This window comes from Falco peregrinus, chromosome 17 (genome assembly GCF_023634155.1).
Source record: "Falco peregrinus isolate bFalPer1 chromosome 17, bFalPer1.pri, whole genome shotgun sequence".
Lineage (NCBI taxonomy): Eukaryota > Metazoa > Chordata > Aves > Falconiformes > Falconidae > Falco > Falco peregrinus.
The window spans coordinates 2,325,154-2,348,073 of NC_073737.1; the positions used below are offsets into that span (position 1 = coordinate 2,325,154).

The following is a 22,920-nucleotide window of genomic DNA, read 5'->3' on the forward strand; positions in this document are numbered from 1 at the left end:
GTGCTGGGGGACACTGGATGGGACCTGGGAGGGCAGAATTGGTGCTGGGGGACACAGGATGGAACATGGGGGTCAGGATCGGTGTTGGGGGATACGGGATGGGACCTGGGAGGGCAGAATTGGTGCTGGGGGACACAGGATGGAACCTGGGGGTCAGGATCAGTGTTGGGGGATACGGGATGGGACCTGGGAGGGCAGAATTGGTGCTGGGGGACACAGGATGGAACCTGGGGGTCAGGATCAGTGTTGGGGGATACGGGATGGGACCTGGGGGGTCAGAATTGGTGCTGGGGGACACAGGATGGGGTCAGGATCAGTGTTGGGGGATGCAGAATGAGACCTGGGGGGTCAGAATCGGTGCTGTGGGATACGGGGAGGGACTGAGGGGTCAGGATCAGTGCTGGGGGACACTGGATGGGACCTGGGAGGGCAGAATTGGTGCTGGGGTACACAGGATGGAACCTGGGGGTCAGGATCGGTGTTGGGGGATGCAGAATGGGATCTGGGAGGGCAGAATTGGTGCTGGGGGCCACAGGATGGAACCTGGGGGTCAGGATCGGTGTTGGGGGATGCAGAATGGGATCTGGGAGGGCAGAATCGGTGCTGGGGGACACTGGATGGAACCTGGGGGTCAGGATCGGTGTTGGGGGATGCAGAATGGGATCTGGGGGGTCAGAATCGGTGCTGGGGGACACTGGATGGGATCTGGGAGGGCAGGATCGGTGCTGGGGGACACGGAATGGGACCGGGGGGGGTCAGGAATGGTGCTGGGAGACGCAGGATGAGCCCGGGGAGGGCAGGATCGGGACGGGACGATACGGGACGGGACGGGGGGGGGCACGACCGGGACCAAGGGGTGCAGGAGCGGGACCGGGGGCTGCGGGTCGGTGGCTGGGGGGGGGGCTGCGGGCCGGGACCCCGGCAGCAACGCGGCCCCCCCCCGCCCCCCCGGCGCTGGCCCCGCTCCCAGCCCTGCGCCCGGGGCTGCAGGGGCCGAGCTCCGCGCTTGAACCCGCCCCCGCCAGATCTCATTTCCCTAAAAAAAAAAAAAAAAAAAAAAACAACCAAGAAAAAAAAAAAACAAGGGGAAAAAAAAAAAAAAGAAGGGGGAGAGAGAGGAGGGGAAAAAAAAAAAAGGGAGCGGAGAAGGGAAGGAAAGAAGGGAAGAGAGGGGGGGGGAAAAAAGCCGCCCCCCCCTGCCCCCCCTCCTCCGCCCGCTGCCCGCGGAGCCATGGCCGGGCTGCGGAGCTGCGGGCTGCTGCTCTGCCTGCTCCTGGCCCGGGCCATGCACTTCCCCGACTACTCCTACGTGCTGGAGGAGGAGGAGGAGGAGGACGCGGAGCCCCTGGACTACAAGGACCCCTGCAAAGCCGGTAGGACCCGGGGGATGCGCGCCGGGGGGCGGCCGGGCAGACAAAGGGGAGCGCGGGGGGTGCTGGTGTGAGTGTGAGTGAGTGTGAGTGAGTGTGAGTGTGCCCCGCACTTCGGGGCTTTGCACGGGGAAACTTCGTGCTGGCCCCGGGGCCGGGGGCTCCCCGCTGCCCGGGGTGGGGTGGGGGCACAGCCGGCCCCGCTCGGGGCTGCATCTGGTTGTACTTAGGGGGGGGAGCGGGGGGGGGGGGGGGCTGGCCAGGCGCCCCGCTTTCTCTCCCCAGCCTTGGCCGCACCGACAGCTGTCAAAGGCAGCGGGCAGCCCCCCCTTAGCCCACCCCAGCACACCCCAGCGCCCCGTGCCCCCTGGCTTTCCCCGCTCCCAAAGCCCAGCGAGGGCCAGCTCGCCACCCCCCACCCCGGGCTGCAGCCGTCCCGGGCCAGGCTCAGCCCCGGGAGGGTGTTTGCCAGGGGCTGGGGTCCCTCTGTGCTGGGTCGGGGGGCTGCCGAGCTGTCCTTCAGATTCTGGGAGGGCTGGGAGCAGGCTGGGTGCCGCGGGGTGGGGGGACAGCCCCAGTCTCCCAGAGCGCGGTGGAAGGATTTGGGGAGGGGGGAAACTGAGGCACGGGAGGGACAGGCAGGGCTGCGCACGGAGGCGAGGGCAGGGGTCTGGCGGGGTCCTGGCTGGAGGATCACGTTTCTCTTTAATGGCATTGTCTGCACTGGAAGGCGGCTGTTGATATAAGTCTGTCTCCATGAGGGCTTTTTCTGGCCAAAAATCCTTCCCTTCCTGCCCTCCCGGGCTGAAACAGCTAGGCTTGCAAAACTGTCCGGGAAGAGCCGGCTGGAGCCTCCGCCGCGCTCCCGCTTCATCCCCTGCGCGGCACAGACAGGGCTTCGTCCGCTGATGAACCCAGCTAATTAAGGCTGCCTTTGCCGGTGGCCCAGGGCTGCCCCCCCCTCCCTGCTCCTCTGCACCCCAAAACCCCCATCGCCTCCCGGGGCAGCGAAGCGGCTGCTCCCCCCACCCCGCCTGCCTTTACGAGATCCTTATGTGACTAATTTAATTACAGCAGCTCTTCCCTGGGGGCCCGGGGGGGGGGGGGGGGGGGGGATCCAGCCCTGCCACGCACCGCCTGAACCGGGGATTTACCCTGGGTTGGGCTCCATAAGGCCAGGATGGTGGGGTCCAGCAGCCAGAGCCCCCCGCGACACCCCCTGACCCATGCATGGGCTTGGTTTTGTTTTGGGGTGATGAATCCCCCCTTCCCCAGGCTTTGAGCTGGAAACCTCTGAGCACCGAGGCCTCGCCATCACCGCAGCTCCCAACAGGGCTACTGGGAGGGGAAGCACCGGGAGAGGAATTTGGGTTCCTTGGCACAACTCATGCCAGAGGTATCCTGAGGCCACCCGATGGCTGCCCGCAGCTCGGTGGCCGCCCCGGTGATGCCACCCGCCTGCAGCGGTGCCAGCGGGCCATCCCCACCACGGGCAGGGAAGAGCCGCCCGTGCCGCCGCGTCTCTTCCAGGGATGCCAAAACGGGACCGCTGGGAGATCCGGCCCTTGGACCAACCCCCGGGCAGCGGGAGGGAGGAATTAGCCGTGGCCCCAGTTTCCCTTCACCCGGTCAGCAGGATATCCAGGTCTCGGTGCCCAGCGATGCAGAGAGCAGCCGGCGGGTCGGATCCTGGTCGCATCTCCGGCTGGGAAAGGCAGTCGGCATTGCTCCCGCCACCCCAGCCGTGCTGGAGTTGCAGCTCAGCCGGGGCTCGCTGTGTTTGCCGAGCCTGCACCAGCACTGACCAAACACGTCCAGCCCCAGGGTTTGCTCTTGGCTCATCCCAGGGGTCCCGGGGGGGCTGCTGAGCAATTTGGCCGCAGGGATGCAGCCCGCCTCACTCCCCATGTGCAGCTCCATGGCCACGTCTGGGGGTCCCTGGCTAAACTGGGGGGCTGGCATGCTTCTGCCGCCCACAGCCGTGCTGTCACCCTGCTTGTGGGGAGGGGAGCGTGGTGGTGCGCAGCTTGGCAGGGGCTCACGCAGCCCCCCGAGATGGGTGCTTAGGGGGAATCTGCTCTCCCGTGCTGTTCATGGGGAGGCTCAGCATCTCCTGCCCACGGGGCGGTGGCAGAGCCGTGGGCAGAGGTGCAGCACGTGGATGGACGGGGCTGGGGGCCTGAGCCCCCCTCCCCAGCCATACGAGCTTCCCAGCCGTGCCTGGAGCGCTCTGGCTCCGGCTGCCTGGGTTTCACCTAGATTACACTTTCCAGGCGTAGTCAGCGGAGGCTACTGGTTGCAGTCACACTTGTCAAGCTGCCCAAAAATATTTTCCAGCCGTTATATGTCACTTATTCATGCAGGGTAAAAATCCACCCGCGGAGCCGGGGCCGGCGGGAGGCCTGCGGTTCAGGGCTCGGGATGGCACAGAGACCTTGGAAATCTCAGCCTGATCCCGGGATCTGCTTTATCTTTGTGTAATCACCCGTTTGGCGCGGCGGCATGCTCCGGCGGGGGCCGGGTGTGCGATGGCGAAGCCGGGGGGCTCGGTCGCCCGCCTGCCCTTGCTGCCCCCCCTGCTCCCGGCTCCTGGGAAACACTCCGGCTGCTGATTCACGCCGGCGGGTCGTGGCAAGGGGGGAGACAGCATTTCCTGAGGCTTTATCCGCCGCCGCCGCCGTGCTGGGGCTGGGAAACACATGGCCAGTGGGATGGGGCGGCCTTGGGGAGCTGCGGCCGGACCCAGGGAGAACAAAGCAGCCTGGAGGGATACAGGGAAAGGAGGGAGCATGGCTCATGGGCAGTTTTCCCTAAATTTTTTATCTTGGCTGTGCCACAGGGGTGTTTTCTGGGTGAGAACGTGCCCTCTTGGTTGCCCGTGGCTTTGCTGGGGCTTCCCGGAGGCTTCTGGTATCGTGGCAGGGAGAGAAGCCAGTGTCCTGCTGCATCCCGCTGAGCTGCGGAGAGCGGGTGTCCTGCTTACAACCTGGCCGAGGGCTGTCGGTCACCCCTGTCCCATCTACCCGGGGGGGGTTGCATGGCAAGCCCCCCCTCCAGACACGTGCAAAAGGCAATGAGAATATGCCCCTTAAGCAGCGCGGCCAGGGAGTTGCGAGCAAACTTTGGAAAGAGTTAACCGGTGCCTGGGGTGGGCCTGGTGGGGACAGGATTGAGCAATAAAAGTGCAACGGAGCATGTGTTTGCCACCAGAGCCCTGGGACAGATGCACACAGGTCTGGGAGCCCTTGGGAGCTGCTGTCCGGTGGCAGAGCCGGTGCTGGGCAGCAGGGACGGGCACAGTGACGCTGCCAGGGCCAGCCCTGCTGGCGTGGCCGCCCCATGCTGTGGGAGCCGGCGTTACCCCCACATGCACCGAGCCAGGTGTCGGGGCGCGTTCCCATCACCGATGGGCTCCGGTCCCTGCTCTCGCCACGCTGCCGCTGGGCTCCCCTCCTTGCAGGGGAATGCAACAACAAGCCCCCCCCCTGCCCCTCCGGTCCCCTTGGCAGAGCAATTTGCAAATATTTTCCTTTCCAGCAGCTCTCCCTTTCACAAGTGACCGGTGCCGCTGGCCCGGGCTGTGTTTTGCTCAGCGCCCTGGCTTTGGAGGGGAGGCAGGGAGAGCCTGCTCCCCGCACACGGCTCCACAGAGCTCCTGGCTCCATCCCGGGGGCTTTGACATGCCTTAGGTTTGGCATCCTGAGGCCTTCTCCTCTTTTTGCTGTCATGGGAGAGGAGCAGAAGGAAAATCCTTCCCTGGAGTGACCAAACCATCCCTCCTGCCCCCGGACACTCCTTAGCTGGAAGCAGTTTGCTGCCGCGGGCTGTGTGTTTAGAAGCCAGGCTCCCACGGTGCTTACTTTACGTGATGCTGTGCGGCACAGAGTGGGCAAAGGGCTCAGAGCCCACACGCCGATACCCAGGGCTGCGGAGGGAGTTTGGCCATGGATGCCCAGGGAATGCTGCGTCCGGGCGGGATGCGCCTTGCACCGCAGACGAATGCAGGAGGGGAACTAGGGAGAGAGATCATCCCTCCGCCTTGGACACCGTTCTTCAGCATTTCTGCCTTCCCCGGCTGCTGGGATGCTCTTTCTGCCCACACCCTGGGGAGAGGACAGCCAGGCTGCCGGCAGGAGGGTGCTGGGTGCTGGTACAGCACCAGGTCTCACAAAGGCACTGGCTGGGATAAGGATGCGCCGGTGAGGACACAGCAGGCAGGGGGTCCCGCCTGCCTGCAGGTACAAAACTGGTCCAGAGCTCTGTGCCAGGACTGGCTCTCCAGGGGGGCTGCCCCTTGATGCCGAGCGGCTCTGTCCCCCAGTGCCTCAGTTTCCCCACTGGTTGCAAAGGTGCTTGTGATCTGGCCTGGCTCCCAGCCTGACTGCCAAGGCTTGAATTCCTGCTTTGTGCCTGCTGCACTCGTCGGAAGGTGCTCTGGGAAAGCAAATATTCCTCGCCCCGGCGTTTACAGGCTGGCGGCTCCCTCTCTCCGGCTGCCGGCGAGGGGCACCAGGAGAGGGGCTGTGTCGCTGCTGGGGGAGAGGAGAAGGTCCGGCTGCCCCCACTGCATGCCTCCATCCCATCCGTGGGGTCTCTCCCAGCTGCTGGCAGGCTGTGGGGAGCAGGGGGACGCCTGGCACCCAGCAGGGACCTCGGCAGGAGGCAGCGGGAGCCGGGGGCTGCTCCCCTGCTCCCACAGCCCCTGGGATGCTCTGCATCCCTCCGCCTTCGCACCCACGCCTCCACCCCGGGGCTCTCCGGGCAGGGCAGACCCCCGAGGCCAGGGGGGACCCCCAGCCCAGGGTGCCCGCTCCTTTCGCCATGGCCCTGGTGTGTTTTGCCGTGAGCTGCAGCTGGGCTGGCGTGCGGGGGCGAGGGGGCGGCGCAAGGAGCATTCCTCACATATTTAACGGCTCTGCTGAGCCAGTGGGATGCTGCCCCAGTGACTCCACAGCTTTATGACCCGGCAGCGGCTGAGGCTGGGATCTACCTATTAAACCTCTCTCCTCCATCCCACCCCGCAATGCCTCCGTCCCCGGCTGGGGCAGAGCAGCTCTCTCCCTGCCTTCTCACACACTCCAAACCCTCCCCTCTGCTCCAGCCTCGCACCAGGAGCGATGCTCGTGGCTCGGCGTCACACGAGGACTCGCAGTGGCTGGGCTGGAGCTGCTAAGCCAGTGAGAGAAGGCTGGGCTGAGCCTTTGCTCCCAGGCAGGGGATGCTGGTTGTCCTGCCGGAGCCCATCCTGCCCAGTGCTGCTTTGAGGGCGGTGGGAGTCACACAGGTATGAGGGTCCTTCCCAGCCAGTGCCACGCACCGGGGCTTCTTTGCCCCAGACTGACCTGGAACATGATCCTGTCCTATCTGCTGCCGTCCCCTGCCAAGGCTTCCCCACCGCTCTGTTTGCTTTTGCCTGCTCACCAGAACATTGTGTTCACGCCCCAGTCTCTTCCCGCTTTTTTTTTTTTTTTTTTTTGTCGTGCAATATGGTTCCCAACCTTGGTGGAATGCGATGTCAGGCTCATTCCAGACTCCTGGTGATGCCAGAGAGGTCAGGCCCATGGGTACCCCTCTCCACTGCCCATGCGTATCAAGGATGCTGAGTAGCTCCTGCATCCCTGGCGTGCTGTGGCAGTAGGGACAGAGGGACCCTGCAGGGACAGCGCGGGCAGGAGATGCCTGTAGCATCGGCACAGGGTGCTGCAGGGGTTGGCCCCGGTCCGAATGAAAAACCTTGTTTGTCTAGAGCTTCAGCCCCGGGGGTTACGTCACCGTTCCAAGAACCCAAAAGAAAACACATAGCACAAAAAGTCAAACAACAGCGGAGCGCTGAGTTATCTCCTGGCTTCAGGGTGAGGAAGAGCTCGGTGGGAGTCTCAGCAGCAGGTCCCAAACAGCTGGTTGTTTTCTGGGTGGTGGGAGCGATGTGCATGGCCAGAGCCTGGATGCTCCCCCTCTCCCCTTCCCTATTTCTGTCCCCGTTCCACCCTGGCCGATGGGGATGACGCTGGGGTCATTGTGCCCCCATGGCAGTGCCTGCCCTTGAAGCCGGTGCCTGCTGGCACCGCATCCTGCTGGCATCACGTCTGCCCCGCTGGCACTGCATCCTCCCCGCTGGCTCCGTCACGGCTTGGACCTTGCCCCCAGTGCCTGCAGGGCCAGCGCTGGGCTGAGCAGAGGGCAGGATGGCGGCACAGCCCACGGCCTCCTGGGCTGGGAACAGCTCAGGGCACTGGGTCCACAATGGGTATGGCTGGGGAGCCCTGGGCTCTCTTGGGCACCCGAGCGGCACCGTGCCGCGGCAGGGTGAGGGTGTGTGCTGCAGGGCATGGGTGCCAAGAGCTGCGGTGCCTCGGTGGGTGCTGTCTGCTTCCAAGTCGGGCTGGCACCTCCCCGCTGAAGCCCAGCCTGGCTCTGCCGTATGTCTCTCCCCTGCTCTGACCTGTGCTCTGCCAAGCCCCCCACCAGCTCCTCACCACCCACAGGCCTGGGACCCCTCCTGCCCCCCGCACAGCGCTTTCACCCCATCAGCCCCCCACTTGCAGGGGGTCCCCTTCACTTGCAGGGGGTCCCCTCCACCTCGGAGGGAGGATGCTCACTTGGTGAGCTGCTGTGGCACACAGTGGAAGGGACAAGTGGCAGCAGCATGGCAGCGTCTCTGGCAAAGCCCCTTGGGGAGGTTAGCAGCGGCTGGGGGATTTTGGCGAGCAGAGACCCCCCAAACCACTCTGCATGTTGCCGGGGCCAGGTTGCATGGGGAGTGAGTGGGAGGAGGAGGCGGCCGGAGCCCAAACCAACGTGGAAGTTTCTCAGTCCAACGCTTTGGGCTTGTCCCCAACGTGTCCTTAACGGGGATCGCTGCCAGGACACCCCCTCGCCACTACCCCACGTCTCCAGTGTTCCCTCCGGGAACAGCAAGCTTCCTTCCCCCCCAGGCCAGGGATTTTTTGGGGAGTCGAGCTGCCTTGCACTGCTTGGGAAACCAGCCCCACGTCCCCATGCTCGCCTGCCCGGCTCTCTCACGTATCCCAAATCCCTCACATATGGTTTCTATATCACTTGGCTCTGCCGGCGCTTGCTCTGCTGTAAGCGAGCTTACTTTCCCTTGTCTTTCCATGCAGCTCTTGGCACGGGATGCTCGTCCTTCTTCCCGGCCCTGGTCCTCCCCCACGCTGCCCGTTCGGACACGTCTCTCCCTGCCTGCCCCGGGGAGGGTGCAGGGAGGCCAGGGCCAGATCCTGCCTCTTCTCTGCCCTCAAATTGCAGCCTGGCCGTGCCAGCGGCAGGTTGGTGCCAGGGGAGGTGCCGGCCCCAGCTTGTTTGCTCTTCCCTTGGCTCTGCCGCAGGTCTGCTCTCCACCCCAGAGCTGCTTCTGCTGGGATGCACCCACTGCCCCGCCGGTGCTGGGGACAGACCCAAAACGTGGCTTTTTTCACCCCAAAGCACTCCACGCTGCTGCCAGAGCAGGGTTTGGGCTCGGTGCCGTGCAGAGGCGCAGGGTCCGGCCGCACCGGGGTGCCCAGGCTGTTCCTCTGGCCCCCCCGTGTTGGTTGTTTTGGACCTGTCAGGGTTATCCTAATTGTCCCATCTTGTTTTCATAATTAGTGGCTCTTTTGGGATCCACTTGCTAATTGCTTGGAGCACGAACTTGGCACCGCTCTCCATCAACCCCTGCGCTGGTCCAGCCACCCCGCTCCCCACTGCTGCCGATTCCCTGCCCTTCCCCATGGGCTGGGCGAGGGCAGGGGGTGCCCAGGACCACCCATTGGCCCCATCTACCCACAAACCCGGGTGAGAAACCCAGCTCCACCCCACAGCAGCCACATCCAGAGCCTCTGTGCCGGTGCTGGCGCGGTGGCACGCCATGACCTCAGCCAGCCCTCGTGCTCAAGCCGCGGCGTTTCCGCAAAAGCCGGGTCCCCGGGGCTCAGCGCCGGCCAAGTGCCGAAGCCGGGAACCGCGTCCTGCAGCGTTGACTCACAGCGAAGCAGTGGCGAGCGGGAGGGCAGAGAGCAGGGTGGGAGGAAGAGGAGGAGGAGGAGGAAGGGCTGTGCAGCGTTATGTCCTCCAGCCCTGTGACGCTGAAGCATCTCTGCTGCCCCGGCCCCGCGGGAGCTTTGGCAGAGCGGTGCTGGAGGGGCTCCTGGCCCCGGCAGATGGACGGACAGACGGACGCCCCTCGGCTGGCTCCGTTCCTGTGGGTGCTGGGCGCAGCCGGAGCTTCCCGGGCCATACGGCTTCGCTTCGTGGTGGCAGATGACTTGGAGGTCATCGGAGCATCCTGGGGCTGCTGGAGCTCACACCGGGCTGGGGGGCAGGAGGGGGGTCCCGAGCCCAGTGTTGGGTTTTACAAAGCAGGGGGGGGTGGGGGTGGGGTGGTGGGCAGGGAAAGGAAGAAAAAAATCACTTTTGCAACACAAATAATAACAGAAACCCTAAAAAGTGATGGACCGGGCTTTATGCAAACCAGATGTCAGCGTGGGGCTGGCTCCAGCTGCTGGGAGAGCCGACACGGTGGCGGGCTGGGGAGTGGGGGAGCCCGGCTGGCACCACGCTCGCTTCCCTCCCAGCCCCCAGCTGAAGGAAAGAGGGAGGAGGAGGAGGAGGAGGAAGGGCTTGCCTTCCTGTTCAGCAGCTTGCGGAAGGGCTGGGCCTGGGAACCCCAGCCCTGGTGGGGTTTGGGGTCCCCCGGCGTAGGCGTGGGGTGTTACACCTCCTCCCCGCCGCCTCCCCAGCTGCCTTCCTGGGAGACATCGCCCTGGATGAGGAGGATCTGAAGCTCTTCCAGGTGGACCGGGTGGTGGACCTGGCACGCCACACCATCACGTACCTGCCCACCAACTCCTCAGGTACCACCGCAGCCCCAGCCCTCCCAACCACCTCCATCCCCGGGGGCTGCCTGCGCTCACCCCCCCCCACCCCCACAGGCAGCAATGCCACCAGTGCCAGCCGGCGGCCGGGCCACCAACGGCGCAGCCGGGGCCAGCAGCGGGCACGCAGCCGCCGTGCTGCCACATCCCGGCCGGAGCGAGTGTGGCCAGACGGGGTCATCCCCTACGTGATCAGCGGCAACTTCAGCGGTGAGTGCAGGCGAGCCGGGGGGGGATGCTCCATCCCCGGCGTGCCTCAGTTTCCCCACGCCGGCTGATGGCCCCCGCCGCCCCCTCCTGCAGGCAGCCAGCGAGCCATCTTCCGGCAGGCGATGCGGCACTGGGAGAAGCACACCTGCGTCACCTTCCTGGAGCGCAACGACGAGGACAGCTACATCGTCTTCACTTACCGGCCCTGTGGGTATGTTGGAGGGGGGGTCCCAGGCACCGGGACCACCCTGTCCCATGGCTTTTGCAAGGAGGGAGCGTGGCAGCTCGTGGGAGCAGTAATTAGCATGTCTGGCTGCCGTGCCTTGGCACCAAAACACCCGTGTCGGCGCGTGCGTGGTGCTAACCGGCTGGCCCTCAAGCCACTGGGATTCGTGGAGGGCTGGGGTGCGAAGGGGGACCCGTCCCTGGGGTCTGGTCCCTGCGGGTGGCAGGGGCACAGGAGCTCTGGGAGCTGTGGCAGTCGTCACCCCGGGCTGGGGGCTGAGGTCGGTGGCGCGGCACCAGCCCGGGCTTGCAGCGGGGCTGATGCCAAAGGAAACAGGGGTTTGGAAGAGCTCAGCGTCTTCACGCGTCAGGGCACAGCCCCAGCCAAGCAGATGGTGGTTAGGAGGAGGCTTTCCCCTGGAACAGGCTGTGCATGGCGGCGGGGGGTGCCGGCCTGTGCCCCGGCACGGGCGCGGACCCTGAGCCTGGATCCGGCACGGACCAGCCGAGCAGCTGGGCACGGGCAAGAGGCCATCCCGGGTGCAGGATGGACACCCGTGGCAGCAGCATCCTGGGATGCCGGGGCTGCCCGCAGCCGTGCCACGCTGTGCCGTGCCCTGCTAGGCAGCCTGGGGGCAGGAGCCGAGCTCTCCCAGTTTCCAGGCAGAGCTGGGGTTGGAGGCATGGAGCTCGCTGCGTGGGCAGCGCTGCTGAAGCTTCCAGCCGGCTGAGGCAGCAGGGATGCGTCCACACCGCACGGGACCAGGGGGGCTCATGCTCCCACCCTCAGTCATGTCTTTACCCGGGAAGCGCCGAGATGGCCACGGCCCAGGGGTATCCCACTGATCCACCTGGTGCCCCCCATCTCCCCCCCAGGTGCTGTTCCTATGTGGGCCGCCGAGGAGGGGGACCCCAGGCCATCTCCATCGGCAAAAACTGTGACAAATTCGGCATCGTGGTGCATGAGCTGGGCCACGTCATCGGGTTTTGGCACGAGCACACACGCCCCGACCGGGACGACCATGTCTCCATCATCCGGGAGAACATCCAGCCAGGTAAGGACCAGCCTCCCTCCTCCTCCTCCTCCTCCCTGCCATGGGGTGCTGCCAAAGCCGGGGTCCCCTCTGACGGTGTCCCCTTCCCTCCTGCCTCCGCAGGGCAGGAGTACAACTTCTTGAAGATGGAGCCGGAGGAGGTGGAGTCGCTGGGTGAGACGTATGATTTCGACAGCATCATGCACTACGCCAGGAACACCTTCTCCAGGTATGTGGCTGGGGTGGCTCGCCCGCACGTCCCCGTCCTCCCTGCAGCGCTGGTGACTGTGGACGGGGTCCCCAGCTCCAAGGGATGGTGGCACAGGGTCCCCAACCCCGAAGGAAGGTGGCACAGGGTCCCCAGCCCCGAGGGACAGTGGCATGGGGTCCCCAGCCCCAAGGAACGGTGGCACAGGGTCCCCAGCCCTGAGTGACAGTGGTGTGGGGTCCCCAGCCCCAAGGGATGGTGGCACAGGGTCCCCAACCCCGAAGGAAGGTGGCACAGGATCCCCAGCCCCAAGTGACAGTGGTGTGGGGTCCCCACCCCCAAGGGATGGTGGCACAGGGTTCCCAACCCCGAAGGAAGGTGGCACAGGGTCCCCATCCCTGAGGGATGGTGGCACAGGGTTCCCAGCCCCAAGGGATGGTGGCATGGGGTCCCAAGCCCCAAGGGACGGTGTCACGGGGTCCCCAGCCCTGAAGGAAGGTGTCACAGGGTCCCCAGCCCTGAAGTAAGGTGGCACAGGGTCCCCATCCCTGAAGGAAGGTGGCACAGGGTTCCCAGCCCTGAAGGAAGGTGGCACAGGGTTCCCAGCCCTGAAGGAAGGTGGCACAGGGTTCCCAGCCCCAAGTAACAGTAGTGTGGGGTCCCCAGCCCCAACAGATGGTGGCACAGGGACCCCATCCCCAAGGGATGGTGACACAGGGTCCCCAGCCCCAAGGGAAGGTGGCACAGGGTCCCAAGCCCCGAGGGACGGTGGCAGGTTAGCAGCTTGCATGGAGTTAATGCCTGTGGTGCAAGGCTCCCGTCTCCAGCAGCACCGTGCCACAGCATGCCGGGCAGGATGAAGCCCCATGGAATCCCTTTGCAGGGCAGGGTGGATGCTGTCCCCGCGGTCACCTCTGGCAGGGACACGTCCCCGCTGACTCACCGGCCTGCAGGCCTTAATTAGCCAGGCTGTTTTTAGCATCCTTCAGGGAGCAGCCACAACCCGGTGCTTCCCAGCCGCTGCTCAGCCTCTGCCTGCTCTCGCCCTAGGGGCATCTTCCTGGACACCATCCTGCCCAAGTACGACGTGAATGGGGTCCGACCTGCCATCGGCCAGCGGACACGTCTGAGCAAAGGGGACATCGCCCAGGCCCGCAAGCTCTACCGCTGCCCGGGTGAGTGCCACCGGGACGGCTCTGCCAGGCCCCGGGCCGGGGTGGTCTGTCACTGCTGGGGGGCTGCAGCGGCCACCAGGCTGATCAGCCTGGGGTCAGCGTGCACGAGGCCGTGCCTCCCGGGGAATGACTCCGCTTTCACCCCAAGAATTGACAAGGAAAGCATCACCCTGGATGCAGCTCCTGTTTCCAATGGAACAATGCTCTTTGGGGTCTTCCTCACCATCAGACCCCCTGCAAGGACCACAAAAGTTGCCTTTCTCCATCCATGGCACTTTTCTGGGGTGTTTGTGAGCAGAAGCCAAATGCAAGACCTCGGTGAGCCACGGGGCTCTGCCCCCGTGACCAAGGGCATCCTCAGCTGCCCTCTCCTCCCGCTCCTCCAAGAAAAGAGCATCCCCCCTAGAGCATCCCCCAAAGAGCATCCTCCAAGAGCAGAGCATCCCCTGAGAGCATCCTCTGACAACAGAGCGTCTTCCGAGAGCAAAGCATCCTTAGAGACCATCCCCCAAGAGCATCCTCTGACCCACCCCAACAGCCAGAAGGTTTTGGATGAGGCAGGGCCGGGCGTTATGCAGGGCTGTTACCTGTGGGATGGGACAGTACGGTCCCACCGCACCCATCCCAAGGCCGAGGGATGGTGGGCATGGCCGGTGCACGTTTTGGCACCTTGAACGGTGCTGTGGACCATGGCTCATGTGGAACAGCATTGCCCTGGGCACTGGGGAGACTGGCACGGAGTCCCTCGGCTGCAGGCGTGGGCTCCGGGACTGTACCGGCAACATCTGCAAGGAGTTTGGCTCCCACACACTCCTGCTTAATTCCAGCAACTAATTAGCAGCCTGGAAGAGGGACGCCTTTGTGAGGGGCCCCAGCAGCCGGCCATGCCGCGTTCAAGGGCTGCAGGGGAGCAGGACTGTGAGCACAAGCAGGAAAAGCGATTAGCTCGGAGAGGGGCAAAAAAAAAAAAGAAAGCCCGAAAAAAGAAGCCCAAAAGCAAAAAGCCCCTCTGCAACTCTGGCTTTCCTTTCCCTTTGTTTCCACTGTAAAGCCAGGAGGGAAAAAAGGCAACGAGCCCAGGTTTCAAGCTGCCTGTTTTTTAACATTTCACCTTTCATCTCGCGGCCCCCCGAGCGGGAGGTGGGGGGCGGCTGCCTTGGCCCCGCGACAGCCGGAGCGAAGCGCCGTGTGCCGTGGCCGCAGCGTCATGTGGCTTCCAGATGGCAGCGCTGGGTCGGATCCAGCCACGGCTGCGTAAACCTGCCCAGAGCCCAGGCGGCGAGCCGGGCCCCCACGGCGTGGCAGGGCACAGGGGGGCCACGGGATGGATCCTGCCCCTGGGGGTCGGCGGCTGGGAGGGGGGCACAGTGTTTGCGAAGGGATGCTGGGGAGCTGGGGGCATCGCCGGCCACGCCAGTGAGGTTTGGGGCTTTTGGGGGTTGCTGCAGCGGGGCGGCGATGGGGCTTTTTGGCAGAGCGGTCCTAGGGGATGAGGATGTGGGTGGCGAAAGGGCGAAGCAGCTGGTCCAAACCCGACGCTGCCTATCCCAATGCCGGGGGCTTCCCGGGGGTCTGACCCCTGCTTTTCCCCCCTTTGCAGCCTGCGGGGAGACACTCCAGGACAGCCAGGGCAACTTCTCCTCCCCTGAGTTCCCCAACGGATACTCTGCCCACATGCACTGCGTCTGGAGGATCTCCGTCACCCCCGGAGAGAAGGTACCAGCTGCTGGCGCAGCGCCGAGGCACCCCACCTCCTCCCGGCCCTCCTCCTCTCCCTCCCTGCCCCATCTCCCATCCTTTCTTTGGAGTGCCCCTAACCCCAGCATCCCGCTGCCTCACCGCGGTCCAGGATGCTGCCGGGCATCGCCGCAGAGTGGGTCCAGGGGCCATCTGGACCGCTGGCACCCAGCACTGCACTCTGGCAGACGGAGACCCCGCAGGGCGCGGGGAGGGGGCTCACCCCACGTTTTTCTTCCTCCTCAACCTTAGATCATCCTGAACTTCACCACCCTGGACCTCTACCGAAGCCGGCTGTGCTGGTACGACTACGTGGAGGTGAGAGACGGGTTCTGGAGAAAGGCCACGCTGCGAGGTAACCAACCGGGAGCTGTTAGCCTGGCCGGCCGGCACTGCCTGCCCCGCTGCCTGCCCGCTGCCCTCACCTCTGCCCTGCGGGGATGCTCCGGGTGCAGGCAGCGGGGTGAGGGGCTCCCCTCCGCCTGTATCCCTGCCCGACTGTCGTGTGCCAAAGCCCTGGGGCGGGGGGAGCTGGCCCCGGAGGGGTTCTGAGGGTGAAAGGGGCTCCCGGTTTGCTCGCCCACACCAGTGAAACTGGTGAAAACCCCAGTTGGCCAGCACGTCTCTCCCCAGGGAGATGCCAGTATCTCATCCCGTCCCCTTGAGCTGGACGTTCCCCAAATCCCAGCTGACCCCGCACTCTGAAATAACCACGTTCTGTGAAACAGCCAGACAAGCCGGAGGGGAGCGGGGGGAGAAGCAGCGCTTTCCCTTTAGGATGCTGGCAAGGGGTGCTGGGGGGGACTGGGATGTGGTGGCGAGGAAGAGGAGGGTGCCCAGCCAGCGGCAGCCCAGCACACCTTCATCCCCAGGCAGGTTCTGCGGGAACAAGCTGCCCGAGCCCATCATCTCCACCGACAGCCGCCTCTGGGTTGAGTTTCGCAGCAGCAGCAACTGGGTGGGCAAAGGCTTCTTTGCCGTCTACGAAGGTAGGGGCGGGCAGGGAGGGGGCAACGGGGCCGGCGGTGGGGCATGGGGGGCTCAAGCAGCTTCTTCTCCCTTTTCCAGCCATCTGTGGGGGGGACGTGAAGAAGGACAATGGGCACATCCAGTCCCCCAACTACCCCGATGACTACCGGCCCAGCAAGGTGTGCGTCTGGAAGATCACTGTCTCCGAGGGCTTCCACGTGGGCTTGACCTTCCAGTCCTTCGAGGTGGGCGACCATCCCCTCCCCCCACCGCACCAGTCCCCCCACTTCCCTGGGGTGGGAAGGGAAAATCTCCCCAGCATCACCCCCCCGACCCAACGCACCCCATGGGACAGGCGTGGGGCTGCTGCTGCCCGGCTACCCACGTCCCTCCCCACCGCCTCTGTGCCTCAGTTTCCCCATGCAGCAGGCTGGCTCCCTGGGCTGGTGGGTGCGTGGGTCTGAGAGCGTGGGCATAAGGGAAGGGGCTGGGCAGAGTTTGGGGGTGCTGGGCCAAGACGGTGTCCCCCTGCCTGCCAGATCGAGAGGCACGATAGCTGCGCCTACGACTACCTGGAGATCCGGGACGGCAGCGGCGAGTCGAGCAGCCTCATCGGGCGCTACTGCGGCTACGACAAACCGGACGACATCAAGAGCACCTCCAACAAGCTCTGGATGAAATTCGTCTCCGACGGCTCCATCAACAAGGCGGGCTTCGCCGTCAACTTCTTCAAAGGTAGGAGATGCACCGGGGGGGCAGCAGGGGCTGGGGGGGGGAGGGGGCAGCAGCCCTGCCTGCCCGCTCAGCCCCCTTGTCCCTGCCCAGAGGTGGATGAGTGCTCGCGTCCCAATAACGGCGGCTGCGAGCAGCGCTGCGTCAACACCCTGGGCAGCTACAAGTGCGCCTGCGACCCCGGCTACGAGCTGGCCTCTGACAAACGCCGCTGCGAGGGTGAGCATCCCCCTGCCACCCCCCACCCCCCACCCCCCACCCCAGGCAGCATCCCTAATCCCAGGGACCCCCTGGGACGTGATGGATGCTGGGTGCCTCCCGCCCTGCAGCCGCCTGCGGAGGGTTCCTCACCAAGCTCAACGGCTCCATCACCAGCCCGGGGTGGCCCAAGGAGTACCCCCCCCAACAAGAACTGCATCTGGCAATTGGTGGCCCCCACCCAGTACCGCATCTCCCTGCAGTTTGACTTCTTTGAGACTGAGGGCAATGACGTGAGTCAGCCGGGGAGCAGCCCCTCTCCGCCGTGCGCGCCCCCCGATGCTGCTGGTGGCTCGCGGGGTGGCACGGCCGTGCCGCCAGCCCCGTGTCCCCCGGCCCTTGCATCCCGCAGGTCTGCAAATACGACTTCGTGGAGGTGCGCAGCGGGCTGACCGCCGACTCCAAGCTGCACGGCAAGTTCTGCGGCGCCGAGAAGCCGGACGTCATCACCTCCCAGTACAACAACATGAGGATCGAGTTCAAGTCCGACAACACCGTCTCCAAAAAGGGCTTCAAAGCCCATTTCTTCTCAGGTAGAGCCGCCCGGCCCTGGCACGGGCGTCCCCTGCCCTCCCTCACTGAGCTGACCCTCCCTGCGCCCCCAAACCACCGCTAACGCCTGTCCTTGCCCGCACCAGGGGGTGCAGCCCCCGGTCCCCGCCCGGTGGCAGGGTGATCCCTGGGTCGTTGCCCTGTGGGGTCTGAACCCCTCCGAGCCTCTGGCAGCCTGGCTGGCAGCACGTTTTGCTGCCTTTTGGGGCTTTTCCCCTCTTTTGGAGAGCAATTGGGTTCTACTTCAGATGCTGGGGTGCTCCTGGGGGGTCCCCAAATGACCGGTGGGTGCTGGGCTCCAGCTGCATCTGCAGGGGCAGGGGGGATGCGCTGGGGACTGGGATGCGCTTAGCCCTGGAGGGGCCAGCGCTGGCCAGGGGGGAGCAGCTCTCTGTCCCCCCAGCCCCACCGTGGGCCGGGCACTGCACCCCTCGGGCAGCACTGCCGTGGGGAGGGTGGCAATGCCCCGCTCTGCTGCCTGCTGCGCTGCTACACCCCGCTACGCTGCACGGCCACGGGCTTCCTCTGCTTCCTGGGCAGGATGCTCCGCATCCCGGCCACCACCGGCGGGGGGGGGGATAGCGGCACCCGGCCACCACCACGTCTCAGGTCTCTGGAGTGGTCCCTCCTCCCGAAAACCATTACCTGCCTCTCCCTGTCTGTTCGCTGGTCCTCTTGCATCTCCTGGGCCACCCCGCCAGGAGATGGTGTCACCTTCGGCTGGGTCTTGGGTTGGGTAGGGATGGGGACACGGAGCGAAACGCACCGCTGGCCGTGGCCAAGCATCACCCAGGGCTGGTCCCCAGGCTGGGGGGCTGCCGTCGGACCCTCCTGCAAAAGAGCGTCCCGCTCGGCACGGTGCGATGCCCTGGACGTCAGCCCGGCCATGAGCAACCGACAGCACCTCCTGGGCTGGGCTGGGTCAGACCACCGATGCCTTGCACCTCCTGCTGCTTTTTGGCCCCGTCCAGGCCATTTTTGAGGGGCAAGCGTGGCTGCTCAGCGGCGGAACCCGGCACCCCCAGGAGTCCTCGGGGTTCCCCAAGGCAGCCCGGCCACTGGCCAGAGGGGCAGAGACCCGCGGGCCGGGGGTAGAGTGTCTTTGCTTTATTTTTTTAATTAAAACCAAGGCAAGTAAGGTGGCCCAGCGGGGCCCAGCCGTCGGGAGCTGGCACCCTCCAGCAAAGCGAGACCTCGGGAAAGCCCAGCGGCCGAGTGGCAGCGGGACCAGGGGGCAGCCGGGTGAGTATCCCCTCACCACGCTTCGGGCTCCTTCCCTCTCCCCTTTGCCTTTCTTCTCTCACTGGGATGTCTGGTGGTCCCATGGGGGCTGCCCCTATCCTGGACCACCAAACCCCCTCTCTGCCTCTCCCCGTTCAGGTCTCGGGCTTTCCTGGCAGCAGGACCACGCTGGAGGACTCGGCTACACCAGGGTCCCTCCTCCGGTCCCCCCCCCAAGGGGTCTCTCCCGGCCGGTCCTGGGCAAAGCATCTCCCGTGCGGCTCCTTTTTAGCCGCGGAGGGTCTCTGCGCCCCTTCCCCGGACAGCCACCGAGCCCTGCCCCTCGGTGCCACGGGCAGCCTGGCCGCCCGGGCACCCGTTTTCCCCCGATGAAGATGTGGCCCCTTCCTCTTCCTCCTCCTCCTCCTCCTCTTCGCGGGCCGGGGCGATGGGAGGCAGCAGCCGGCTCCCCATCGGCTTGCGCGTAAGGATGCGTTCGCCCGGGAATCCACCACGGTGTCGGCACCCAGGTACGTCCCCCCGGCTCTCCACCGAGTCCTGGTGCACGGGGGGTCCATAGCGGGGTGATAGGTGCAGGTGGGGGCTGCGGGGCGGTGAGCAGCCCGGAGCCATCGGATGCACGCCGGGATAACGGTGAGCGCACGGCAATGCCGGGTCGCAGCGAGCAAGCTGGTTAGAATAAAGGATTGCTAAAGACACCGACCCGGTGGGCTTCTTTCCTCTGCCAACTCTCTCCGCTCTTGTCTCACCCGCCCAGGCTCCCTCCGTCCTGCCGGCGGGGTGATGCCGCGCTCGCTCCCCCCGGTGCTGGAGCTGCTCTGAGCCCACCCGGCCCATCCGAAGCCCCTTCCCATCCCCAAACGAGCCTTTCCGCCTCGCTTCCTCTCTCAGACCTAGGAGACGTCAGGTTACAGCCTCCGGTTGAGAGGCGGCCGCGGGGCTTGGGGCTGCCCCGAGGGGCTGGGGGGCTGGGGCAGGACCCCCCCTCGCTGCTGCTGCTGGCTCCAGGAGGGATGCTCTTCTCCAGCATCGCTATGAGTTCGGAGAGGGATGCTGGGGTGGCTGGTGCCCGCTTGCTGCTGGCTTCCCCCCCTGCCGCTGCCCACTCCCCAAACCATCGCCCCATGGGGAGGGGGAGTAAGGAGGGGCGACGGGCCATGGAGCATCCCACCCTGGCCCCAAAGCGGGGGCTCGGGGGGGGGGGGGGGGGGGGGGGGCTGGTGAGCCCCGAGACGCCGGCCATAGGGACCTCAGGCAGGTGGTGGGCACCGGGAGGTAAGTACGGGCCAGCCCAGGGGGGCACCTTGCTCCGGGCGAGCCCGAACCCCTCCGCTGCCGTTCCCGTGCCTCCCCCAGCCCGGCCACCCCCAGGAACCCACCCGAAGCCCATCCTCATCCTCCCAGGGCCAACCATACTGCCGCCTCCTCCTCCTCCTCTTCCTCCCCACAGAGCCGCTCGCCGCTGAGCCCCAGCTGCACGAGGGGCTCGCGGGGGTCCCCTCCGCTGCCTTGCTTCCCCGGCTGCCGCTCTGCATGCCCGCCGCCCCCACTGCCCCCCACTGCCCCCCACTCCCCCATCGCTCCCCGCCTTTCTCCCTCTCTCTTTGCAGAGAAGAAGCAGCAGCTGCAGCCCCCGAAATCTCGCCCACCCGGCCTGAAGTTTCGCCTGCAGAAGCGGCCGCGGGGCCCCTCCTGAGCCATCCCGTCCTCTCCATCTTTCTCAGGAACGCCGCGGTCCCGGGTGCCGTGGGGAGCACACCGGGGCCGAGCCGAGCCGTGCCGCCAGCCCCGGCACCCCCTTGCTTGACAGAACTGGTTGTTGGCCTTATTTTTAATTTTTTTTGGAAAAATTTTTTTTTTTTTTGGTTTTACCCCCATTCCCGTTGTTTTTGTCATTGACCAGCTGACCTTGTGGTTCTTTTTTTTCCCGATTTTTACCGTGTCTGTGACATTTCCCTATCGATGAGTAAAGAGGGACACCCGCGTCCTGGTCTTTCTTGTGCATCTTTGGTTGTCACTGTGTGTTTTTCTGCCTTCCCCATCCGTACCCTAAGCAGGTAATGGTTGTGCCCGTGGGTGAGCCCATGGAGAGGAGGACCCATCCCACCCACCCGTGGGGGCTGCCCGGGCTCGGGCAAGGAGGGACGGTGGATCTGCTTGCTGCTGGCCGTAGGCGCTTGCTTGGCTGGTTGCTCCCCGGAGGGCAGCGGCGTGGGGCTGGGGACCGGCACGCAGCGGGCAGGGCTGTGCCGTGCCGGGATGGTGGCGGCTGCGCCCTCCCACCCCGCTCAGCCGCGGTCCCTCTGCTCTCTCGGCAGACAAGGATGAGTGCTCCAAGAACAACGGGGGCTGCCAGCATGAGTGCCTCAACTCCTTCGGCAGCTACGAGTGCCAGTGCCGCAGCGGCTTTGTGCTGCACGACAACAAGCACGACTGCAAGGAAGGTGGGTCTGCACCCCAGACCCCCTCCCTGTCCCCAAGCAGGACCCCCCTTCCCATGCACCCACGACCCCATCGTTGTCCCCGCAGCCGGCTGCGACCATAAGGTGACATCCATCTCGGGGACCATCACCAGCCCCAACTGGCCTGATAAATACCCCAGCAAGAAGGAGTGCACCTGGGCCATCAGCACCACGCCCGGGCACCGCATCAAGCTGGTAGGGATGGAGGGGGTCCCAGGGGGGTGGGCAGCACCAGGGGGTCCCGTCCAGCGAGCCCCCTGGGTGCCAGCGGCTCGGCCATCGCCTCCTCAGACCTTCTCGGAGCTGGACGTGGAAGCGCAGCAGGAATGCGCCTACGACCACCTGGAGATCTACGACGGCAAGGATGCCAAAGCCCCAGCGCTCGGCCGCTTCTGTGGAGCCAAAGAGCCTGAGCCCCTCATCTCCTCGGGCAACAAGATGTTCCTCAAGTTTGTCTCCGATAACTCCGTCCAGAAGAAGGGTTTTCGAAGCTACCCACACCACAGGTACCACCGTGGGGCTGGGGAAACCTGGTGCTGGGGCGGGGGGAGACCGCGGACCCTCCTAAACCACCCACCCCACCCCCCGCCGCTGTTGGCTTCTCCCCCAGTGTGCGGGGGGCCAGGTCCGTGCTGAGGTGAAGACCAAGGACTTGTATTCACACGCACAATTTGGGGATAACAACTACCCGGGGGGCTCGGACTGCGAGTGGGTGATCATGGCCGAGGAGGGCTACGGCGTGGAGCTCATCTTCCAGACCTTCGAGATCGAGGAAGAAGCCGACTGCGGCTACGACTACATGGAGCTCTTCGACGGCTACGACGGGACAGCCCCGCGCCTCGGTCGCTTCTGCGGGTCCGGGGTGAGCTGGGGGTGGGGGGAACGATGGGGTGGGCTGGGGGGGAGCAGAGATGTGAGGCTGCAGGGGCAATGGGTGAAGCTGAGCCAAGCCAGAGCAGTGCAGAGAAATCCCTGGGGGGATATTTGGGGTGGTACATGGGGGTGCAATGGTTTTGCACCCTCCCCGTTGTGAATCCTGCCCCATCCTGGGGATGCTCATGGTTCTGAGCACCCCTCTCCCTCACCCCAGCAGCCCCCGGAGGAGGTCTACTCAGCCGGAGATTCGGTGATGATCCGCTTCCACTCGGACGACACCATCAACAAGAAGGGTTTCCACCTTCGCTACACCAGCACCAAGTTCCAGGACACGCTGCACACGAGGAAATGAGGGCCGGGGGTCCTGGCCCCCCCCGCGGGCAGGGGAGGAGGAGGAGGAGGAGGGCAGGGAGGAAGGAAGCGGGGAGCACTGCCCCGCACAGACTGCATGGAGGAGCACACAGCCAACCTCAGCACTCAAGACACGCTCGTACGGGGCCCCGGGGCTCGGGCGCCCATGGGCACAAGGGCAGAGGGGGGGTCCCCTCCGCCAGCAGCCGCCCCCCCGGCGCTGGGGGGGGCTGAGCGGGACCCGCTCCCCTTCCTCGAGCCGGCCGCAGCTCTCTGAATGTACAAACCAGTAACCGGGAAGAGCCCAACACACAGAAGGTGCTGTCTCTCTCTTGTACCGATGAAATAAATACCCTTGTACTTGGAGGGGGGCAGCCCCAGCCTCTTTGCTTCCACCCCAGCCTCCCCCGAGGAAAACGGGGTTGGACCAGGGGGCAAGAGCACCCCAGAACCCTGCAGCAGACCCCCACCCTGGGGGCTGCCCAAGGAGCAGCTGAAGGAGCAGTGCAAGCAGCTAATTGTCATCAGCTTCTGCCCCAAGGCAGGCGGCACGGCTGGGCAGTGGGTCCCGTGCTGGGTGCTGGGTGCTGAGCTCTGTCACTGCAGGGAGCTGCCTGCTCCCCCCAGGACTCTGGGCAGCTGGGCAGGT

At 65.4% G+C, this 22,920-nt stretch overlaps 1 protein-coding gene across 1 annotated transcript; it reads left to right on the plus strand.

Moving 5' to 3' along the window:
- Positions 1-1,132: 1,132 nt before the first annotated feature.
- Positions 1,133-22,637, plus strand: BMP1 (bone morphogenetic protein 1). Its single transcript, XM_055820326.1, is given in 22 exon segments — positions 1,133-1,373; positions 10,106-10,219; positions 10,298-10,450; positions 10,544-10,661; positions 11,552-11,730; positions 11,833-11,938; positions 12,968-13,092; positions 14,693-14,808; positions 15,082-15,184; positions 15,702-15,818; positions 15,898-16,043; positions 16,338-16,533; positions 16,624-16,749; positions 16,860-16,927; positions 16,929-17,021; positions 17,141-17,321; positions 20,901-21,026; positions 21,112-21,239; positions 21,336-21,527; positions 21,529-21,558; positions 21,655-21,906; positions 22,138-22,637. Coding segments are annotated over 22 exon segments (2,946 nt in total). The 5' UTR covers positions 1,133-1,231; the 3' UTR covers positions 22,273-22,637.
- The last annotated feature ends 283 nt before the right edge of the window (positions 22,638-22,920 follow it).